Raw genomic sequence first — 19,072 nt, 5'->3', positions numbered from 1 at the left:
TCTAAAGAAGTCTATTTTCTCTCCAGGCTCAGGGTGATTACATGGCTGAGCACTAACTACAATTATTGAAGATGTGAGGGAGAGCTGTGCATGTACCAGTCATCAGTGAATACTAGACATCCCTCCTTGGCACCTCTCTTCCCCTCCCTGCCCCCTGATGCTGTAATTGTCAGTTTTCCTGAAAATATGAAGCAGGGGATTAGCTGTGCTTCACAAACTCTGGCAGCTGCATTCCCATGCACAGGGTAAGCGCTCCAGCCTTCTCCAGGGCAAAGGTCGGGTGAGCAGCATCAGTAAATTTGTGCTTGATGGCGAACAGCACCAGTCCTCTCTCTGCATTGAAGAACAACAGTCTGCCATCACTGTAATCCAACAGGATGCCGAGCCTGGCTGGGTGTTCTGTCACATGGACATCACTCATAACACCAATGTGAAGAAATCTGTAAAGAAAGCTGCAGGAAAATGGAAACCAGAACACAGTGAGCTTCCTCATGGTGATTTACCAGAAATAAACTACTGCTTAATTCCCATCTATTAACAGGTTGCTGCATACAGCAGTGTATCATGTGGCAACAGAATTTATAAAATCACAGAATCATAGAATCGTTAAGGTTGGAAAAGACCCTTAAGATCATCGAGTCCAACCGTTAACCTGTCACTGCCAAGTCCACCACTAAACCATGTCCTCAAGCACCATGTCTACCCGTCTTCTAAATACCTCCAGGGATGGAGACTCAACCACTTCCCTGGGCAGCCTGTTCCAATGCCTGACGACCCTTTCGGTAAAGAAGTTTTTCCTAATATCCAACTTAAACTTCCCCTGGCACAGCTTGAGGCCGTTTCCTCTCGTCCTATCGCTTGTTACTAGGGAGAAGAGACCGACCCCCATCTTGCTACAACCTCCTTTCAGGTAGTTGTAGAGAGCGATAAGGTCTCCCCTCAGCCTCCTCTTCTCCAGACTAAACAACCCCAGCTCCCTCAGCCGCTCCTCATAAGACTTGTTCTCCAGACCCTTCACCAGCTTTGTTGCCCTTCTCTGGACACACTCCAGCACCTCGATGTCCTTCTTGTAGTGAGGGGCCCGAAACTGAACACAGTACTCGAGGTGCGGCCTCACCAGTGCTGAGTACAGGGGCACTATCACCTCCCTGGTCCTGCTGGCCAAACTATTCCTGATACAGGCCAGGATGCCATTGGCCCTCTTTTCCACCTGAGCACACTGCTGGCTCATGTTCAGGCGGCTGTCAACCAACACCCCCAGGTCCTTTTCTGCCAGGCAGGTCTCCAGCCACTCCTCCCCCAGCCCGTAGTGTTGCATGGGATTGTTGTGACCCAAGTGCAGGACCCGGCACTTAACCTTGTTGAAGCTCATATGGTTGGCCCCGGCCCAATGATCCAGCCTGTCCAGGTCCCTCTGTAGGGCCTTCCTACCCTCCAGCAGATCAACACTTCCACCCAACTTGGTGTCATTTGCAAACTTACTGAGGGTGCACTCGATATTCTCATCAAGACCATCGATAAAGATATTGAACAGGATCGGCCCCAACACTGAGCCCTGGGGAACACCACTTGTGAGCGGCCGCCAACTGGATTTGACTCCATTCACCACCACTCTCTGGGCTCAGCCGTCCAGCCAGTTTTCAACCCAGCGCAGAGTGCACCCATCCAAGCCGTGAGCAGCCAGCTTCTCCAGGAGAATGCTGTGGGAGACAGTGTCAAAGGCCTTACTAAAGTCCAGGTAGACAACATCCACAGCCTTTCCCTCATCTACTAGAGCGGGTCACCTTGTCATAGAAGGAGACCAGGTTAGTGAAGCAGGACCTCCCTTTCATAAACCCATGCTGGCTGAGCCTGATCCCCCGGTTGTCCCGCACGTGCCGCGTAATGGCACTCAAGATAATCTGCTCCATGACCTTCCCCGGCACCGAGGTCAGGCTGACAGGCCTGTAGTCCCCCAGATCCTCCTTCCGGCCCTTCTTGTAGAGGGGCATCACATTAGCTAACTTCCAGTCAACTGGGACCTCCCCGGTTGACCAGGACTGCTGGTAAATGATGGAGAGTGGCTTGGCCAGCTCCTCTGCCACCTCCCTCAGTATCCTTGGGTGGATCCCATCTGGCCCCATAGACTTGTGAGCATTCAGGTGGAGAAGCAGGTCGGTGACTGCCACCTCTTCAACAACTGGGACTTCATTCTGCATCCTATCTCCATCTCCCAGCACAGGGGCCTAAAAACCCCAAGGATGACCAGTCTGACTATTAAAGACTGAGGCAAAGAAAGCATTAAGTACCTCAGCATTCTCCTCATCCTTCGTGGCAAAGTTTCCCTCTGCATCCAACGAAGGGGGGAAATTCTCCCTGGCCCTCCTTTTGTCACTGATATATTTGTAAAAACATTTTTTGTTATCTTTAACGGCGGTGGCCAGTTTAAGTTCTAGCTGGGCCTTCGCCTTTCTAATCTTCTCCCTGCATAACCTCACAACATCCTTGTAGTCCTCCTGAGTCACCTGCCCCTTCTTCCAAAGGTGGTAAGCTCTCCTTTTTTTCCTGAGTTCTAGCCAAAGCTCTCTGTTCAGCCAGGCCGGTCTTCTCCCCCGCCTGCTCGTCTTTCGGCACATGGGGACGGCCTGCTCCTGTGCCTTTGAGACTTCCTTCTGGAATAACATCCAGCCTTCCTGGACTCCTTTGCCCTTCAGGACTGCCTCCCAAGGGACTCTGTCAACTAGGCTCCTAAACAGGCCCAAGTCTGCCCTCCAGAAGTCCAAGGTAGCAGTTCTGCTGACCCCCCTCCTTACTCCTCCGAGAATTGAAAACTCTATCATTTCATGATCACTATGCCCAAGATGGCCTCCAACCACCACATCACCCACCAGGCCTTCTCTGTTCATAAACAGCAGGTCCAGCAGGGCACCTCCCCTGGTTGGCTCCCTCACCAGCTGTGTCAGGAAGTTATCTTCCACACACTCCAGGAACCTCCGAGACTGCTTTCTCTCTGCTGTGTTGTATTTCCAGCAGATATCTGGTAAGTTGAAGTCTCCCATGAGAACAAGGGCTAGAGATTGTGAGACTTCAGCCAACCACTTCTAGAATACTTCATCTGTTTCCTCATCCTGGTTGGGTGGTCTATAACAGACTCCCACCAGGATATCTGCCTTGTTGGCCTTCCCCCTGATTCTTACCCATAAACACTCAACCCTTTCATCACCATCTTGACGCTTTAGACAATCAAAACATTCCCTAACATACAGCGCTACCCCACCACCTCTCCTTCCTTGCCTATCCCTTCTGAAGAGCTTGTAGCCATCCATTACAGCACTCCAGTTGTGTGAGTCATCCCACCACGTTTCCGTGATGGCGACCTCATCATAGTTTTCCTGCCGCGCAATGGCTTCCAGCTCCTCCTGTTTATTGCCCATGCTGCGTGCATTGGTGTAAATGCACTTCAGTTGGGCTATTGATCTCTTCTCCAACACAGGCATGCCGCCCCTAGGCTCATCCCTAGCAAGCCTGGTTTTATCCCCTTCCCCCTTCGAATCTAGTTTAAAGCGCTCTCAATAAGGCCTGCTAACTCCTGAGCCAGAATCCTTTTCCCTCTTTGAGACAGGTGAACCCCATCTGTCTCCAGCAGGCCTGGTGCTATGTAAACTGCCCCATGATTGAAAAACCCAAAATTCTACCTCTGGCACAAGCCTCTGAGCCACGTGTTAATGAGATGGGTCTTCCTGTTCCTTTCCGTATGCCTCCCGGCTACTGACGGGATGGAGGAAAACACTCCCTGCGCTCCTGATCCTTCAAGTAATCGCCCCAGTTCTCTAAAGTCCCTTTTGATCGTCTTTGTGCCTCTATCAGCTACCTCATCACTGCCAACCTGAACAACCAATAGTGGATAATAATCGGACAATTTTACCAGCCTAGGGAGCTTCCTAGTAATGTCTCTTATCCTTGCCCCAGGGAGGCAGCAGACTTCCCTATGGGATGGGTCCAGTCGGCATATTGGGCCCTCTGTTCCCCTCAGAAGGGAGTCGCCGATGACAATTACCCTTCTTTTTTTCTTACCAGTGGCCACTGTAATGTGTGGGGCTGACTGGTTCCCCCTAGTCAATCCCTTGGATGGATCACTGTTGTCGTGGTTTAACCCCAGCCAGCAACTAGTTACCCAGTTTAATGGGTAAAGCAAAAGCCGCGCGCGCAAGCAAAGCAAAGCAAGGAATTCATTCACTACTTCCCATCGGCAGGCAGGTGTTCAGCCATCCTCAGGAAAGCAGGGCTCCATCACGCGTAACGGTTACTTGGGAAGACAAATGCCATCACCCCTTCCTTCTTCTTCCCCCAGCTTATATACTGAGCATGATGTCATATGGTATGGAATAGCCCTTTGGCCAGTCTGGGTCAGCTGTCCTAGCTATGCTCCCTCCCAGCTTCTTGTGCACCTGGCAGAGAACAAGAAGCTGAAAAGTCCTTGACTAGTGCAAACTCTGCTCAGCAAGAACCAAAACATCAGTGTGTTCTCAACATTATTCTCATCCTAAATCCAAAACACAGCACTATACCAGCTACTAGGAAGAAAACTAACTCTATCCCAGCTGAAACCAGGACAGTATCCACCCCTTATTCCATACCATTTACGTCATGCTCAGGTCCCACATTATCCAATACATCCTCATTAACCACCACCCCACTCATTTTATGGACCACCCCTGTAAAATGTCTGTAAAATGTCCATAAACATCCACAAATGTCCACATAATGTCCACTGAGTTCATTTAGTCCATGACTTTGGGCTCCATCTCTGATGGTGGTCACTCAGGACAGGAGAGGTGGTGTGTTGCGTGGAGTTATTGGGCACCAAAGCCAGCTCAGGTTGGGTCACTGCTGCACTTGCACTGCTTCTTGTAAGGCTTCTTCTCCATTGGTTCAGGTGGTTCCTGGTATGGTAATTCCTATAACATGCAACTCAGATCATGGGTTACAACAATTTAAAGGTATTTCCATTACAATCTCCACCCCTGGCCCCTTTGGACCAGACCATTGGGCTTAACACTGCAATGGACTCCTCCCCTTGCCCCTGCTCCGGCTTGGACTTATCCACAGACTGCAGTCCCTTAGGGGTTTACCTGCTCCAAGTGGAGCCTTGTCTATGAGCCACAGTCTCTCCAGGGGTATACCTGCTGCGGCATGGATTTATCCGCAGCCACAGTCACTTAGAGGTGCACCTGTTCCCACATGGCCTTCTCCATGGGCCACAATGCTTTCAGAGATATACCTGCTCCAGCGTGGCCTTGCCCGCAGCCACAGTCTCTTCAGAAGTAAACTTGCTCCACCGTGGCCTTAGCCGCAGCCACAGTCTCTTCAGAAGTAAGCTTGTTCCACCATGGCCTTACCCATGGCCACACGCTTTGAGGTGCTCCAGCATGACCTCATGCACAGCCACTGATGCCTCAAGGCGTACCTGCTGCAGCATGGACTTATCCACAGCCACAGATGCTTCGAGGTGTACCTTCTCCAGCATGGACTTATCCTTGGGCCACAATCCCTTCAAGAGGTATATCTGCTGCGGCACAGACATAACCATGGCCACAGATGCTTCGAGACATACCTGCTCTGGCATGGGCTTATCCACGTCCACAGACGCTTCGGGGTGTCCTGCTCCCGCATGGACTCATCCACAGGTCACAGTCCCTTCGACTCGAGTTCACACTGGAGTTCCAGCCTGTCCAGTACAGCAGCACAAAAACAGCAGCGATGCCCTGGCCATCTGCCAGCCCAGGCGCATGGCCATTGCTGTTATCAAAATGTTCCCAGGCACAGCAGAGTAAGATGATAAGCAGTTCAGCAAGCAGCAAAAGCAAAAAGCAGCCACTAACGAGCACTAGACTCTAATATACAGTAAGGCAAGCAAGCCCCATGGCAAGTACAGAAGCCTGCCGATTAATACCTAAACAGCAATACCTGCTATAACTTCGATCTAGCACATTCCAATTAAATCTGTCGTTATCTCGAACCCTTCGAGCCCCACGTTGGGCGCCAAAAAGGACTGTCATGGTTTAACCCCAGCCAGCAACTAAGCACCACACAGCCGCTTGCTCACTCCCCCCCGATGGGATGGGGGAGAGAATCAGAAGAGTAAAAGTGAGAAAACTCATGGGTTGAGATAAAGACAGTTTAATAGGTAAAGCAAAAGCCGCGCGCGCAAGCAAAGCAAAGCAAGGAATTCATTCACTACTTCCCATCGGCAGGCAGGTGTTCAGCCATCCTCAGGAAAGCAGGGCTCCATCACGCGTAACGGTTACTTGGGAAGACAAATGCCATCACGCCGAACGTCCCCCCCTTCCTTCTTCTTCCCCCAGCTTATATACTGAGCATGACGTCATATGGTATGGAATAGCCCTTTGGCCAGTCTGGGTCAGCTGTCCTAGCTATGCTCCCTCCCAGCTTCTTGTGCACCTGGCAGAGCACAAGAAGCTGAAAAGTCCTTGACTAGTGCAAACTCTGCTCAGCAAGAACCAAAACATCAGTGTGTTCTCAACATTATTCTCATCCTAAATCCAAAACACAGCGCTCTACCAGCTACTAAGAAGAAAACTAACTCTATCGCAGCTGAAACCAAGACAACTGTCTGCATCATCATCCTCCTGGCCCTCAAGTTCCAGAGCCTCATACCTATTGTGTAAGGGCACCTGGGAGGGCGATGTACGCTGTGAGAGGATTCGCCTGCTGTGCCGAGCAGGGATCTGTTTCCATCCCCCTCTGTCTCTTAGGTCCCCTCCTTCCGCCTGGTGGCAAGAGGGTAGGAGAGCCTCTCCATCTCTTGATGCTTCCATCTGGCGTGCTAGTCTCAGGAATGGTAGGGAGTGGCTCCACCAGTCTATCTCCCTCTCGCAAAAAAAAAAAAATTTGCTCAGTATGTAACCCTCCTGCCTGAGCGAATGTGGCGTTGCTTCAAAGCCCTGCCTGGCGTGCCGATGAGCCCTTTCACTCAGCATCTTCGGGCTCTCTGAATAAAAGCAGACTTGCTGTAATCATATTCATCTATATCTTTCTTATTACGTGTCTTTTTGGGGATTTAAGCATGAGCTGTGCTTTGGTAAAACCCTTTGCATCTCAGATGTTTCGTTTAGCTAGTTATGTTCATGTATCCATATGATTTCACACTAAAAAACCCACACTTATTTAGATCAAGAGCACCTTTACACCATTAACAGGGTTATGACTTACAAACCTCCAAATCGCCTGGCACTGGCCTGCTGAAGACTACCCCAGTGCCCTGCAGTCCTGCCACAGTGGCAGGTGGGTGCCTGTCGCTGTGAAGGAAAAGGCAGGAAAAGGCATTCCCTATGGAGGCTTGAAGTCTCCTGGAGCTGGAAAAAGATTCTAAAAAGATTGCATTTACTGACATAAATACGCTTGCTGGGATTTTGTGAAGCAGTTCAGGATATGAGGTTGGAATGACAAAGCAGTGGCAAAGGAGGTATTAAAGTTTGATTGACCCAATTTGACTGGGTGAAGGGAGGCAAGTTGGTCTGTTTGAGATTTTTTGGTTTTTATTATTTTTTTAAGGTGCATTATAAGATTTTTTAATTAAGAGGAGGAGATCTAAAGCTCCTTTGTAGTTGTCCTTTTCTTATTACTCAAATTTGCAGAAAGAAAGCAGATGGGTCCTTTCTGCTCTCGTGATTCTTGAAGCTGTCCAACTTTATTTACATGAAGGACAAGTGACTTCCCAAGCAGCTAGACTGACTCAGCTTTACCTGGTTTGCGTAGGACAGCAGTGCACGCACCAGGAGGTATCACTCAGCCCCAGGACACTGCTCCGTGATGTTGCCTCGTAGCAAATCCCAATCCTATAGCTTCTGCAGGCAGAGACAATGGTTTCCCAGTAATGACGTCCCCAAGCAGGCAGCAGTTCACCCAGGATTGAAGGAAACCTATTTGTGGAAGAGGTGTACTGTAAAGTGAGTGTGGTGGTAGACCAAGCATATTGTGTTATTTCTTATAGTCACATCATGCAGCAGCATCTAAAATTTCTAACGGACTGCACTCTGTTATTCTAACTGCAGGGTTTTATCAAAGATTTGAATGTTGTCAGTAAGAGTCATTTCATCTTTGCACTGAGATGGGCTCATATTGAGGAGTGAAAACCATGAAACTTTACCCAAAATTATATTAAGTTAGCAAAAGGTGGAAAAAGTGACTTTGGAGGCAAAAATGGACCTCAAATTTAGCAGGCTTGTTCAAATTAGAAAGCATGGCTGTTTTAAGTAGACACACTGACAAACATCTTGTGTGCATTCAGCTGTAACAGTAAAAAAAAGTGCTTAAACCAGTAATACCCCATTACCTTTTAAGAAACCATATCAGTATGGTACAACTTCATACAAGTGTACCTGTGCTTGTGATGTGACCGATATCAGCATGTCAAAAAAAACATTTGCAATGGATGGAGCTAGCCTGGTACAATCATTCTAACATATCCCAGGAGCACTTTCTAATTCTCCAAAGGCACAGATGCTTTGGAAAATGTTACCAGTAATGCTCTCAGCAGAGGAAGCAAAGTAAAAGGATGGATTACTTCTAGCCACAACATATTCAAAAATAAGCCCACAAATCTGGCCTTCTTGAGGCAGCAACAAGTTGCTTTGAGACTGAAGTGCTCTGAAGGATTAAGCAGTGACCATGGACTGAGGCAAACCCAGCAGTCCCAGTAGTGCAACACTGAAGTCCTCCCAGCACCTACATCAATGCTGCAACTGGCTTTATTGAGGTATTGCAATGTTTGAAAGGGAGGTCTATCACACAGACTGAAACAATTCAGTTCTACAAAATTAGTTAGTGCCATGTGAAAGCTACCTATAGGTAAAAATAAGAGCGAGAGGTCCATCTTGAACCCCACGGAGTGGTGCACTTGGCATGCTGGTACTCACCCAGTGAATTTGGCTGTCTCGGGAAGGCGGATCACAGTTGCATCAGGGGAGATTTGCAAAGCGGGATGGGCTGTGTTGCTCAGTAGGCGAAATCGAGTTCCTGGTACAATTCACGACAAAGAAACATTGGTTCTGAGAGGCTGGCAACATTAACACGAGATGAATCATAAAATGTTAAGCAACAATTACTGCCATCTTAGCTGGACAGAGGTAGGAGTGACAGAAAATTGGACGCAAATGCAAGGACTCTTCCAAGCTGGGCCTGACTGGGATGGCAGTCTTCTGGCAACTAGGCCCAGGGAGCGTAACAGGTTGTATTATTCAGAAAAGTAGCTAGGTGATAAAGAAGTCTTTGGTATTAAAGAAGGTTGAATCATTTTCAATCAATTGCTTTTTCAGAATAGCAAACTTGAATTTTGAGGCTGGTTTGGAAGAACCATACATGATTTAATGCTATTTATCTGGAAACCTTAAAGTTTAAATCATCCATTACATTTTAAAACTGCTCTGCATGCTTCCTCATCCCTGAACTCCGAAGTCCATAAGGTTTTAATTTTGCTTTTTTTTAAGATCATGGAATCTTTTATCAGAATGTGCTCTGCCAAACTCAAGCAAACTGAAATCCCTGAAGAATATTTAATCATTTCATATCTCTGACAGAATTCAATGTTTTTGCTTCTGAGGTCACATAGGTTTTACATTGACATAAATCTACCAACTTCAAGTGAAGTAGTCCCAGATTGTGCTTATTTTAAGCAGCTAAAATACGGTTCCTTTTATTTCAATAACTTGCTTACTCCCGTATTGGAAAGCTCAGTTATGATTTATGGAGGAAAATGCCATCTTTGACTGCTTTGCCCCTCCACCCCATTGTTTTGACATCAGAAAATGGTGATGTACCTTTAGTTGAGATGAGAGCAGCTTCACTTTGTTCACTTGTTCCAAATGGGTTAACAGCCCTCAAGTAGAAGAAATAGTTCGCGTTGGGCTCCAGAGATACTTTCAGTTCAGGTCTCTTTATACTAGCAAAAGATCTGCAAATTTTGAAGATTTTCATACATGAAAATGTATGCAGATATTCAAACCGGGAAAGAATAATTTGTGCAAACAGCTAAGCCACTTAACAGTATTGTTGACTACTGAAACAACAGGCACCATAGAGAAACTCCAAATTGGAAACGTGAACACTGTTTTCACACACAACCGGGTTATGTAGGAGCTTCGGCATTTTACTTCAGGGATCCTTCTTACTTCGTCTGACAAATTTTCAGGCCTTTGATCCTGTACTGCCTTCTCACTCAGTGCAGTCATTTGGTGTAATGCTCACTATATGTTCATTTTGCAGCATAAGTAAGTCATCACATAAAATGCAAGCAGTACAGAAACAAATTCTCATCCATCTCCTCTAAAAAGTCTGCATTACAAAATGAACAAGCTTCTGCAGGAAAAAAGAAAATTTGTAATTAATTCAGCTGCATGAGAGTGAACACACTTGCTGTGTTTGTACAGTCTGGGCACATGCTCGACATCCAAAAGAACGGATACCCTTATCTGAGACAGCACAGAAACCATGCACTTCTTATTATGAACTCCTTGCTCACAAATTGTTCATCAACAAAGTCTTGGCTTTGTCTCCCTCATGGTGCTGTGCACTCTAACAGGCTGGTTTTGCAAGAGGCAACAGCAGGGGAACTGCCTTTGCACAGTGCCCTGCTTTGACTGTCTCCCCTTTGTGGTGCCTCAAAAGCTCAAGCCCTCACATCCTCAACCACTGGTGTCTTGACACACTGCAGGAAAGCGAGAGTCAGCACCCACTCGACCTGCTTCACAGGCACTTTGAAGTGCCAGTGAAAGTACTTTGGATGACTAGAAAGATGCCAATTTTATTTTCTATATTGTCAGGAGTATGAAAGTTTGGCTTAACAAATTCTCACACATTGGATCCTGATTTTCCTCATTTTTGCCTCATATAATAATGGCAAAGCCAGACAGTTTATATCCACCGCATCATACACCTGCAGGTAAAGACTGTTTATCTGTATAAATTAGATAATTTCCTCCAAAAAATGCTTATAGGAATCTTCAAGGCAAGTATTTAATTTTCCAAGTGTAATGCAGGTCTTTTGAGATAACCCCCCTGCTCTCTGGGCTGAAAGATGATAACCTCAGTAGTATGAGGAAGGGCTGAATGCAGGAGTCTTGCTCTGCTCTCCAGATAATTTGTGAACAGGAGATGTGCCTTCAGAGAGCATGCGAGGCACTTTCCCTTCCACCACGAGTTCGAGTGGAGCCCAGGATGGTCTCCCTCCTGCAGGTAATGTCTCTATAGGGAGACAGATTAAACAAATCACTTTTCCCAGCACTAATTACTGTGACACCAGAGAAGGTAAGGCAGACAAGTCAGCTGTCAGATAAGATCATTGCTATTCATTTGTAGTGACTGATTTTTCATGTATGTCCCACCAGAGAGCAGTACAATCTGAAGAATAATCAGTGCTCATCCATCAGGATTTTTCACATGCCTGCCTCTGCTGCGTTTATCAGATAAAGGTAAAATCCCACAGCCCTACATACACCAAATTCCTGTTAACACCATATAGAGCTCTGTGTCTAGGAGGATGGCATCCTGGGGAAAGACTGGTGCATCATCCTTATTAGTCTGTAACAGGTATTTTGTACTGACAGCTGTCATTAAAAGTGATTGAAAACATTGAGAAAAAGCACTGGGTGCTCCTGTGATCTTCTTTCAATTTGAAAGAATTTCAGAGAGTTTTGGGCTCTTGTGTGATCAGCGCTGGGCCACGCTGCCTTTGGGGAATGTGTTACATTAATGCTGGAACTGATGTAGTAAACAGAAGTGGGTTGTCCAAACATGGTAGCAATTGCACGGTTTGCTTCACCCTCATGACTAACTAAAGCCCTGACCACGAGAGCACTTCAGCAAGGCATTGGGAGTTTGGCAGGCTGGTCGGTTCTTACTGAAAGGTTCAGGGAAGAGGTGCAACCTGATGAGTTGCCTGATGAGAACCTGAGATCTTTAGACTTGAAAAAGGAAAAAGGCTCATCTGAGTATAGGGGACGAGAAAAAGGAAAGACGAGTCAAAAAATATCAGATGGGAACTGAGCAAGGAGGCAAATATAAAAGAAGTGAGAGAAAGGAAAACGGGGATGGAAGCACAGGCATGGGAAAAGAAGCAGGTACCCAAGCTTTGAAGAAATTTGTCCATGCTTCCTAGACAAGTCTGGCCCAGTCTGTTCCTTAAAAGCACCATCCTGATATCTTTGGTGTGAATCTGAAGCACAGAGCACCAGAAAGAAGTTTTGAGCAAACAGTTACAAGTGAGATGAAGGGAGGACACACTAAGCTATTTGTCGGAAGCTGTTTGTGGCAACATGTAGATCAATGTGTTTTAAGCACAGTGATGCCCTCTATATGGCTCCTTCTTCTGTCTTCTGGAAAATACCATGCCAGTCAGTGCCCTCCCAAAGAAATTAGGAGAACTTTTTCACTGTTAGCTATTTAACTGATGACTAGTTAACAAAACACAAAATTGTTTCTAAATCCAAGTAGACAGGTACATTCTGGGGTAATGAGTAGACCTACGGTATTCATATTCTGGAGTCTGGATCCCAGAACCTGGGTATTCAGAAAAGATTTTGGGTCCAGCCAATTGCAGAATAGGGTCAGCCATCAAAGTTCAGACTCGTGTGTCTTTCAAATCTGAAATTCTCCAAATCAGAATTTGGTTGCATGTTTAATTCAGAGAGCAATAGCATGCCTCTTTTCAGTTGTAATAGTGAGACAGAAGTGTCTGGACTTTAAGCAGATCTGGTCAGTAAAACAGTGGTCAGATTTTTGAATAGCATTCTCTGCTTGGTAATCTATTTTAGCCAGCTTTAAGCTGCCTAAGAATAAAAGCCTATCAATTTTAGCTACGACTAAGGCTTAAAAAACAGTCCCGCTGCTGCCAACTAATGAAACAGAATATGCCAACAAGAAGGAATTTCATTTGCAACAGTCTGAGTCAGCTCCAAGCTCACAAGGGGCTGCATGCAAAGAAGAAATAGGTCTTGCTATCACCTCTCCTTCTGTCTAGAGGACAGGGTGAAGGGGGAAAGTGAATACTGAGGGCTCCCCAGCAATCACTGTAGTTTGTCATGCTTCAGATTAACCGTGCAATCAGTGATAAAAAAAGCAAGGATAAGGAGAAGGTAAGATTACTACCTAGCTTACAGCATACAGGACATGCATGGGAGAAGGGAAGGGAAAATGCATCCTGACTGTTGGGGGAAAGTCTGTTTCATTTCTGAGTTCTTATAACAAGCATTGCAGCTAGATCTTCCTCAAGCTCACCTAAAGTATTGTACCATGTAATTTTGGTCATGAAAGAAAGAGAAAATCACCTACAACATTTTTTATGTCACCTATTTTCTACTTTAAAAACACCTGTTCACTTTATAGATTATTTGAAATTTAGTAATGTTATCATCAAAGCATGAGGCATCCTGGCCTTTAGCCTAAATGGTATCATATTTGCACTATCCCCACAGTGTCTTGGTATCATAATACAAAATAGAACATAGCACATAGAAATTCAAGAAACATAGAAATTCAAGAAACATTTGAAGTTAAATATTTTAAGTATCTCCTCTTAATTCCCCTCTTTATAAGAGGAATCTATAAGTCTCAAAATCCAGTCTCCAAATTTCAGGTATGTGCTATTCAAAGCAAAGCAGAAAGGAGTTACATGTTTCTTCATCTTTAAATTGCTGAGCAATATTATAGTAGCAATTGTCTGTTAAATTTGTGATTTCCCTGGTTTTAGGGAAATCTGATGCTGTGTTTTGATGCATATTTCTCCCATCAGCATCCTCATTTATTTCAAGGAAACAATGTCTAGAGGATATTTTTTAATATTGCAGGACCCAGCAAATGATATGCCTTGCAGTGATTCAGAATGCCTTCTGTGCTGTAATTGTCATTTCCACCCCAATATCCCACTGAAACAGCACCTCCAAACTTGTGCTGGTACCACTGATGTTGAGTTAGAGCTGAAAGCATGGAAGCGTCTCAAGATATGTGTAGAAGCACACAGAAAGGGTGTGCCATGAGCGGAAAAAAGTTCTTGAAGCTGAAAATAAAGAACAAATTGCTCCGAGTTCCCTCCCAGCTGTGCCGCACGCTTACTTTCCTCTCCTCTGTCCCAGCTCTGGCTGTTTTGGAGTTAGATCACCAAAGCACCGCCTGCAATGGTCCTCACTGCTATCTCAGACAGCAAGCCCAGCACAGCCAGAGGGGAGGAAGATTCCTTATTTTCCACACATTGTTTCCTGAGCTGGCAGGACTGTAATGTGGGCAAAGCAACAGGAGGGAGGCTTGCTCTCCTTTTTCCAGCATTAGACCTGCTCTATGGGTAAACGGAAAATTGTGATTGCTAGCAGTGCCGGTCTTGCATTGGCAGAGAGGATGATACTCAGTCACTTCCACTTTTACAAACTCACCACATACTGTACTAAGGGACCTCCAGAGGTCCCTTCCAACCTCAGCCATTCTGCGATTCTGTGACATGCCGAAGGCTACAAGGGGCTGGCCCAGACCAGGGACTCTACACACAGCTCCTGCTGTTTGATGGGGGAATTTCTCCCTGCCTGATACCTTGGCAGTGTCCCTTGCCTTGGGTGGGCTCCCAGAACGACATGTGGGATGGGACTGTGCTGCTTTCTCCAGGACTTCCCTTGGATGTCCTTCCCCCACCTCTGCTTTCCCGCTGTGGCTCCAGCAGCATCTGAACTTTCCAGGGTTGCTGAAAAATGTGTTCGGACTCCCACTCGGGGACTGGGGAATCGCTCAGCTATGGGGCCACCGCAAGCATAAGAGGCACAGGCCACCACAAGGGCTCTGTGTTTGGCTGGTCCCCAAGATGTGTGTTGCTCAGGAAACCTGTGAAGGACAAACTCCAAGCTTTCAAGGAAAGTAACCTACAGCATTTCCAGGCCCCAATGCTTCTAGGTGGGCATAAAGACACAGTTTTATTCCACTTGATATAGGTAGTCGACATAGTAACTGTAGGCTCCTTACAGGTACTTTCAGAAGGCAGCTCTGCCCATCTAAGATCTGACTCATCACCTGGAGCTATTTGTCTCACTATATCAGCTACATAAGGAACTGATTTCTAGTCCTAACATGCACCTTGATGGCCTTGGATGGGAGCAATACAGGCAGTATGCACCATCCATCAGTGGGCTCTTTTTTCCTTGGCTTTACGCAAAAAAATTAAATAGAAATCTTTAAAAGAATATTCTCCATCACTGAATCATCTTGTGCCATTATAGAAGTTTTCCAGGTTAATCTTGGGGGGGGGTGTGCTTATGGAAAAGGAAGGAGAGGCATTGTTTTGAGGGAAAATAAGTGGTAAAAGATGGTCTTTGACACTGTAAAAAGAGGTCAGAGCCCTTCTACAAATACAGAAATTTCAACTACAGCGATTCTGAGAAAATTAATGATTTTGTTCTATGGGAATTTTTCACACTTGTCACAGTAAAAGGTGAGCTTCTGCCCACAGGGAGGCCAAAAAGTCAAATGTGACTCAGTATAATTATAAACATGCTAGACTTTGCACAAGCTTACTTGAGAAAGAGAATTGGTCAGTTCTGGCAGCTTGTTGCCACAAGCAAACCGCTTGGTGTTAACAATACCTCACTCACAGATTACAGAAAGCAGCACACTTTCTGGTACAGTTTTGAGAAAAAGAGGCAATTCCAGTTAACAGCAAATAAACTTGAGGGCAAATACATAGTACAGGTTTTGGGAGCAGCTACATTATCCCTGACCAACAGTGACTTTGGCAGGTTGACAGGGACCTGATGGCCTCATGAAATATGTATGAAACAGAGCAGATCATGGTTGCCCTCCGAGAGGCAGGAGAGCTGGGCAAGACCTCTCCTCCTCTCCTTGTTTGCATTAACACAGCACACTGGTACTGCGTGAAAAAAAGGTCTCCCAACCCCGCAGAAATTTATTTCAATTTTTAGCCTACTTTTGTAAGGAGCAAGGCACACGCAATTTCACTGTCATACTTGTCTAGTAGAAACATGTGAACCATTTAGTCAACTAATTTTGACTGCAAGGGGTGGAGCCCATGTGAACTAGCCCATGGATGAAGACTCTAATCAGGCTCCCTGGGAGGGGAAGACTGACAAACTCAGCTGGGGTCCCATATGGCAAGTCACTCCCCTGCCTCCCAAAGCTTCTCAGACCTCTGCAACTGTATTTTTCTGGAATGCTGTTGTTGTTTTTAAAAACCAACCAACCAAAACCCCAAACCCCCAAGGACATACAGAGCACCATATAATTTTCTCTGCATTTCAACACACTGCATGGTTTCATGGATCAGTGGTGCCTACATCCCTCCTCTCCCTCTCCTCTACACAGCACAGACTTAACGTAGGGGAAACCAGAGAGGGTCTGGCATAAGCAGATGCCACCCCCAATTTCAAAGCTGCTCTTTGGGTTGCTCTTCCACCCCTGTGGCATGCCTGCACAGCTGGTCAGTGCTGGGCTCAGCTGTGCTTTGGGAGGGATCTGCCCACGCATCCAGACAGCGCAGATGGATCACCAACATTACCAGGATACCACTATGACCCTCGCTATGTCTCAAGCCGGCTCCTATCTTGTTTGCCACAAAACAAAGAGCAAACTGGGCCAGGCTTCTCTGTCACGCTCCTTCCTGCAAAGCTCAGCTGCCCTCCCTGGGGCTTCCCCAGCCAACACAGCCTTGCAACTTCTGGTTGACTGCAGACCGCAACATCTTCAGGGTTTTGGCCCCAAATGAATGGGATTGCCCAGTTGAGCAGAATAAAAGGAAGTATTTTTACATCTCTCAGCCTAATCTCATAGATTAGTGTCCAGCCTGTAAATTCCTCAGCATGCAGAAGCTGATTTCTTCCTTGCACGGTCAAAGACAGAATAATCTCTTGTGTAACGACCCACAGTCTGGGGCAGGGCGCTCATTAACAGCTGCTTAATCTGATCGAGCAGTGCTTGTGACTGTGGCACTGACCTGAGACCCTCTCCTTCCGGCGAATGCTGTCAGCAGTACTCCAGAGTGAAGGACACTGTCGCCACTGAGCTGGCGCGCCAGCAGATGGTGGCCGTGTCCCAACACACCATGCAGTCCTCGGCCTTGATGGTGGGGATGGCGGGTGCTGGGGACACAGGGACACATTAGCTGTACCACAAGGAGGGTACCAGTGGCTGGCGGGGGATGCTCGTGAGGGAAAGGAAGGGTGACCTCCCTGAAACCCCATGGCACAGTTAGTTTTATCTGTCCAGCAATGATCTTTTGCTTATTTGTGTTTCAATGGCAGAGGGCTACATTATGTGGAAAAAACCCACACTGGGAAAGTCACTGTGAATATTTGTGCATTTCCTTGCACATGCTTAGAACGTCCGTGTAGATTTTTATGTCTCTCATCAAATGCATTTTCCCCATTTCTGCCATTTTTTTAAGGAGCAGAGCACCAAGGCAGTACTGCATACAGCTCTCCCTGGATCACCTCAATCCTGCCCTCAGCCATTCCTGCATGAACTGCATCAGAAACAAACGTGCTGCTGCAGAACTGAGGGGGAGATGCTGACTTTCTGCTTAATTATGTCCTGTTTATTTTTGCAGTGCGGATACTAAAATTCCGTCCTGTAATTTCTCTTTTTTAGAGCCTCAGTTTAAGAACTACAGGCCCAACTGCAAGACAGAAAACTGAATGTAAAATAGTGCAATGAATGCAAGTAATCAAAATCAATTGTGTGAAATAGCACATCCAACATCGTAGGCTGAAAATGGATTAGTTGTATTCTCTTGCTCTATCTCTTTCCAGGGAATAGAAACATAAACGAACTTTATGACCTGTTGTTGAAACTCATATAAACAGTCTTAATACCAATCCTTAAAAGAAAAGTTATTAATTAAAAAAAAGTCATAGAAAGTTATTTTACTTTTAAAGAGATTGGGTTCCAAATAGGAGGCCTAAGAAAAAAGTAGAAATTAGACAATTTTATGACAAGATAATCTTATAGAACTGCAACCAGCATTCTAGATGCATTCTGTTTTGTAAGAAAAATAATTTGTTATTAGTAGAAAAGGAAAGAAAAAACCTCATATTGATTTCCTGGTTTAGTGAAAATCAGGAGGTTAGCAATCCAGGTTAAGATGTACTCGATGTTTTACTACAGGAACACCTAATCTAGGTATTCCGCAGAACAAAGAATCTGTGGAATAGATTCTCATCTGGTAATAAATCTGTGTAGCTCCCTTAGCAATAGCCCTTTAATTCTCTTCTGACATATTTGATTATTGTCTGGTTTTAAATGCACCTGTTTCTAAAGAATGAAAAATTAATCGCTAAATCCCCCAATATCTGCATTCAGAAACTGACACACATACCCACATTTATGTATGTGCAAACAGTACATCACAAGACCAAGTACTTTTTTTAATTTAAATTATCTGTCCAAAGAGTAGATGGAGTCAGCATACCAGAAAAAAATTGTTACTGTGCTTCTGAGATTTTTAACAAATTAACTGAAGTTACTCAAGCTGTACTAATTAGAATATACATCTGATTTCCTGGTAATATTCCAGCACTCATATAAATGATCTTATAAGAGGCAAAGAGCAGAAAAGGGTAAGTTCTTACTCTGTCCCTCAGATACAGGATGAGAATCACATAGGTTTTGAATGACAGAAGAAGGTGCATTCACTCCTATGTCTTTAGGATTGCAAAGAGCCTTCATCTGGAGATCAGTTTGAGATGGATGGGGTGGGGGGAAGGTGGGGCTATAGAGGGATACTTGCTGCCTTCAGCATCATTCCCTCACAGAAAATACTGCTTGGAAACAGCATGTTCCCCAGGGGAGGGGAAGACAGGCTGTGAGTTTGGGAGGTGGAGAAGCAGGAGACAGGAGGTGCTGGGGGAAAGCTGCTGCAGCAGCATGCTGTGTTCCCCACAACTCCCCAGGCCCACTGCCACCTCTATGCATGCAGTTCCCATGGAGAAGCCTTGGAGGGGTTCCCAACATCTGGAAGAGGCACAGCTTTGATCCATTATTAATGTGTATGTTCACATTACTGCATATACCAGCTAATGATTTTCTTCTA

The 19,072-nt window shown here is 45.8% G+C and overlaps 1 protein-coding gene across 1 annotated transcript in view; it reads right to left on the bottom strand.

Annotated features, from left to right (window-relative positions):
- Positions 1-39: 39 nt before the first annotated feature.
- LOC104016004 (uncharacterized) overlaps positions 40-19,072 on the bottom strand; it is a 52,940-nt gene continuing 33,907 nt past the window's right edge. Inside the window, 5 exon segments of the mRNA XM_087762495.1 lie at positions 40-452; positions 7,746-7,922; positions 8,919-9,018; positions 9,819-9,952; positions 16,979-17,123. Coding sequence (XP_087618621.1) covers positions 200-452; positions 7,746-7,922; positions 8,919-9,018; positions 9,819-9,952; positions 16,979-17,123 — 809 coding nt within the window. The 3' untranslated portion in view covers positions 40-199.

This window comes from Nipponia nippon, unplaced genomic scaffold (genome assembly GCF_047370975.1).
Source record: "Nipponia nippon isolate SJK-2023a ecotype South Korea unplaced genomic scaffold, ASM4737097v1 scaffold_26, whole genome shotgun sequence".
Classification (NCBI taxonomy): domain Eukaryota; kingdom Metazoa; phylum Chordata; class Aves; order Pelecaniformes; family Threskiornithidae; genus Nipponia; species Nipponia nippon.
Note: the sequence above shows the minus strand (reverse complement) of the source record. Positions and strands in the feature narration are given on the sequence as shown.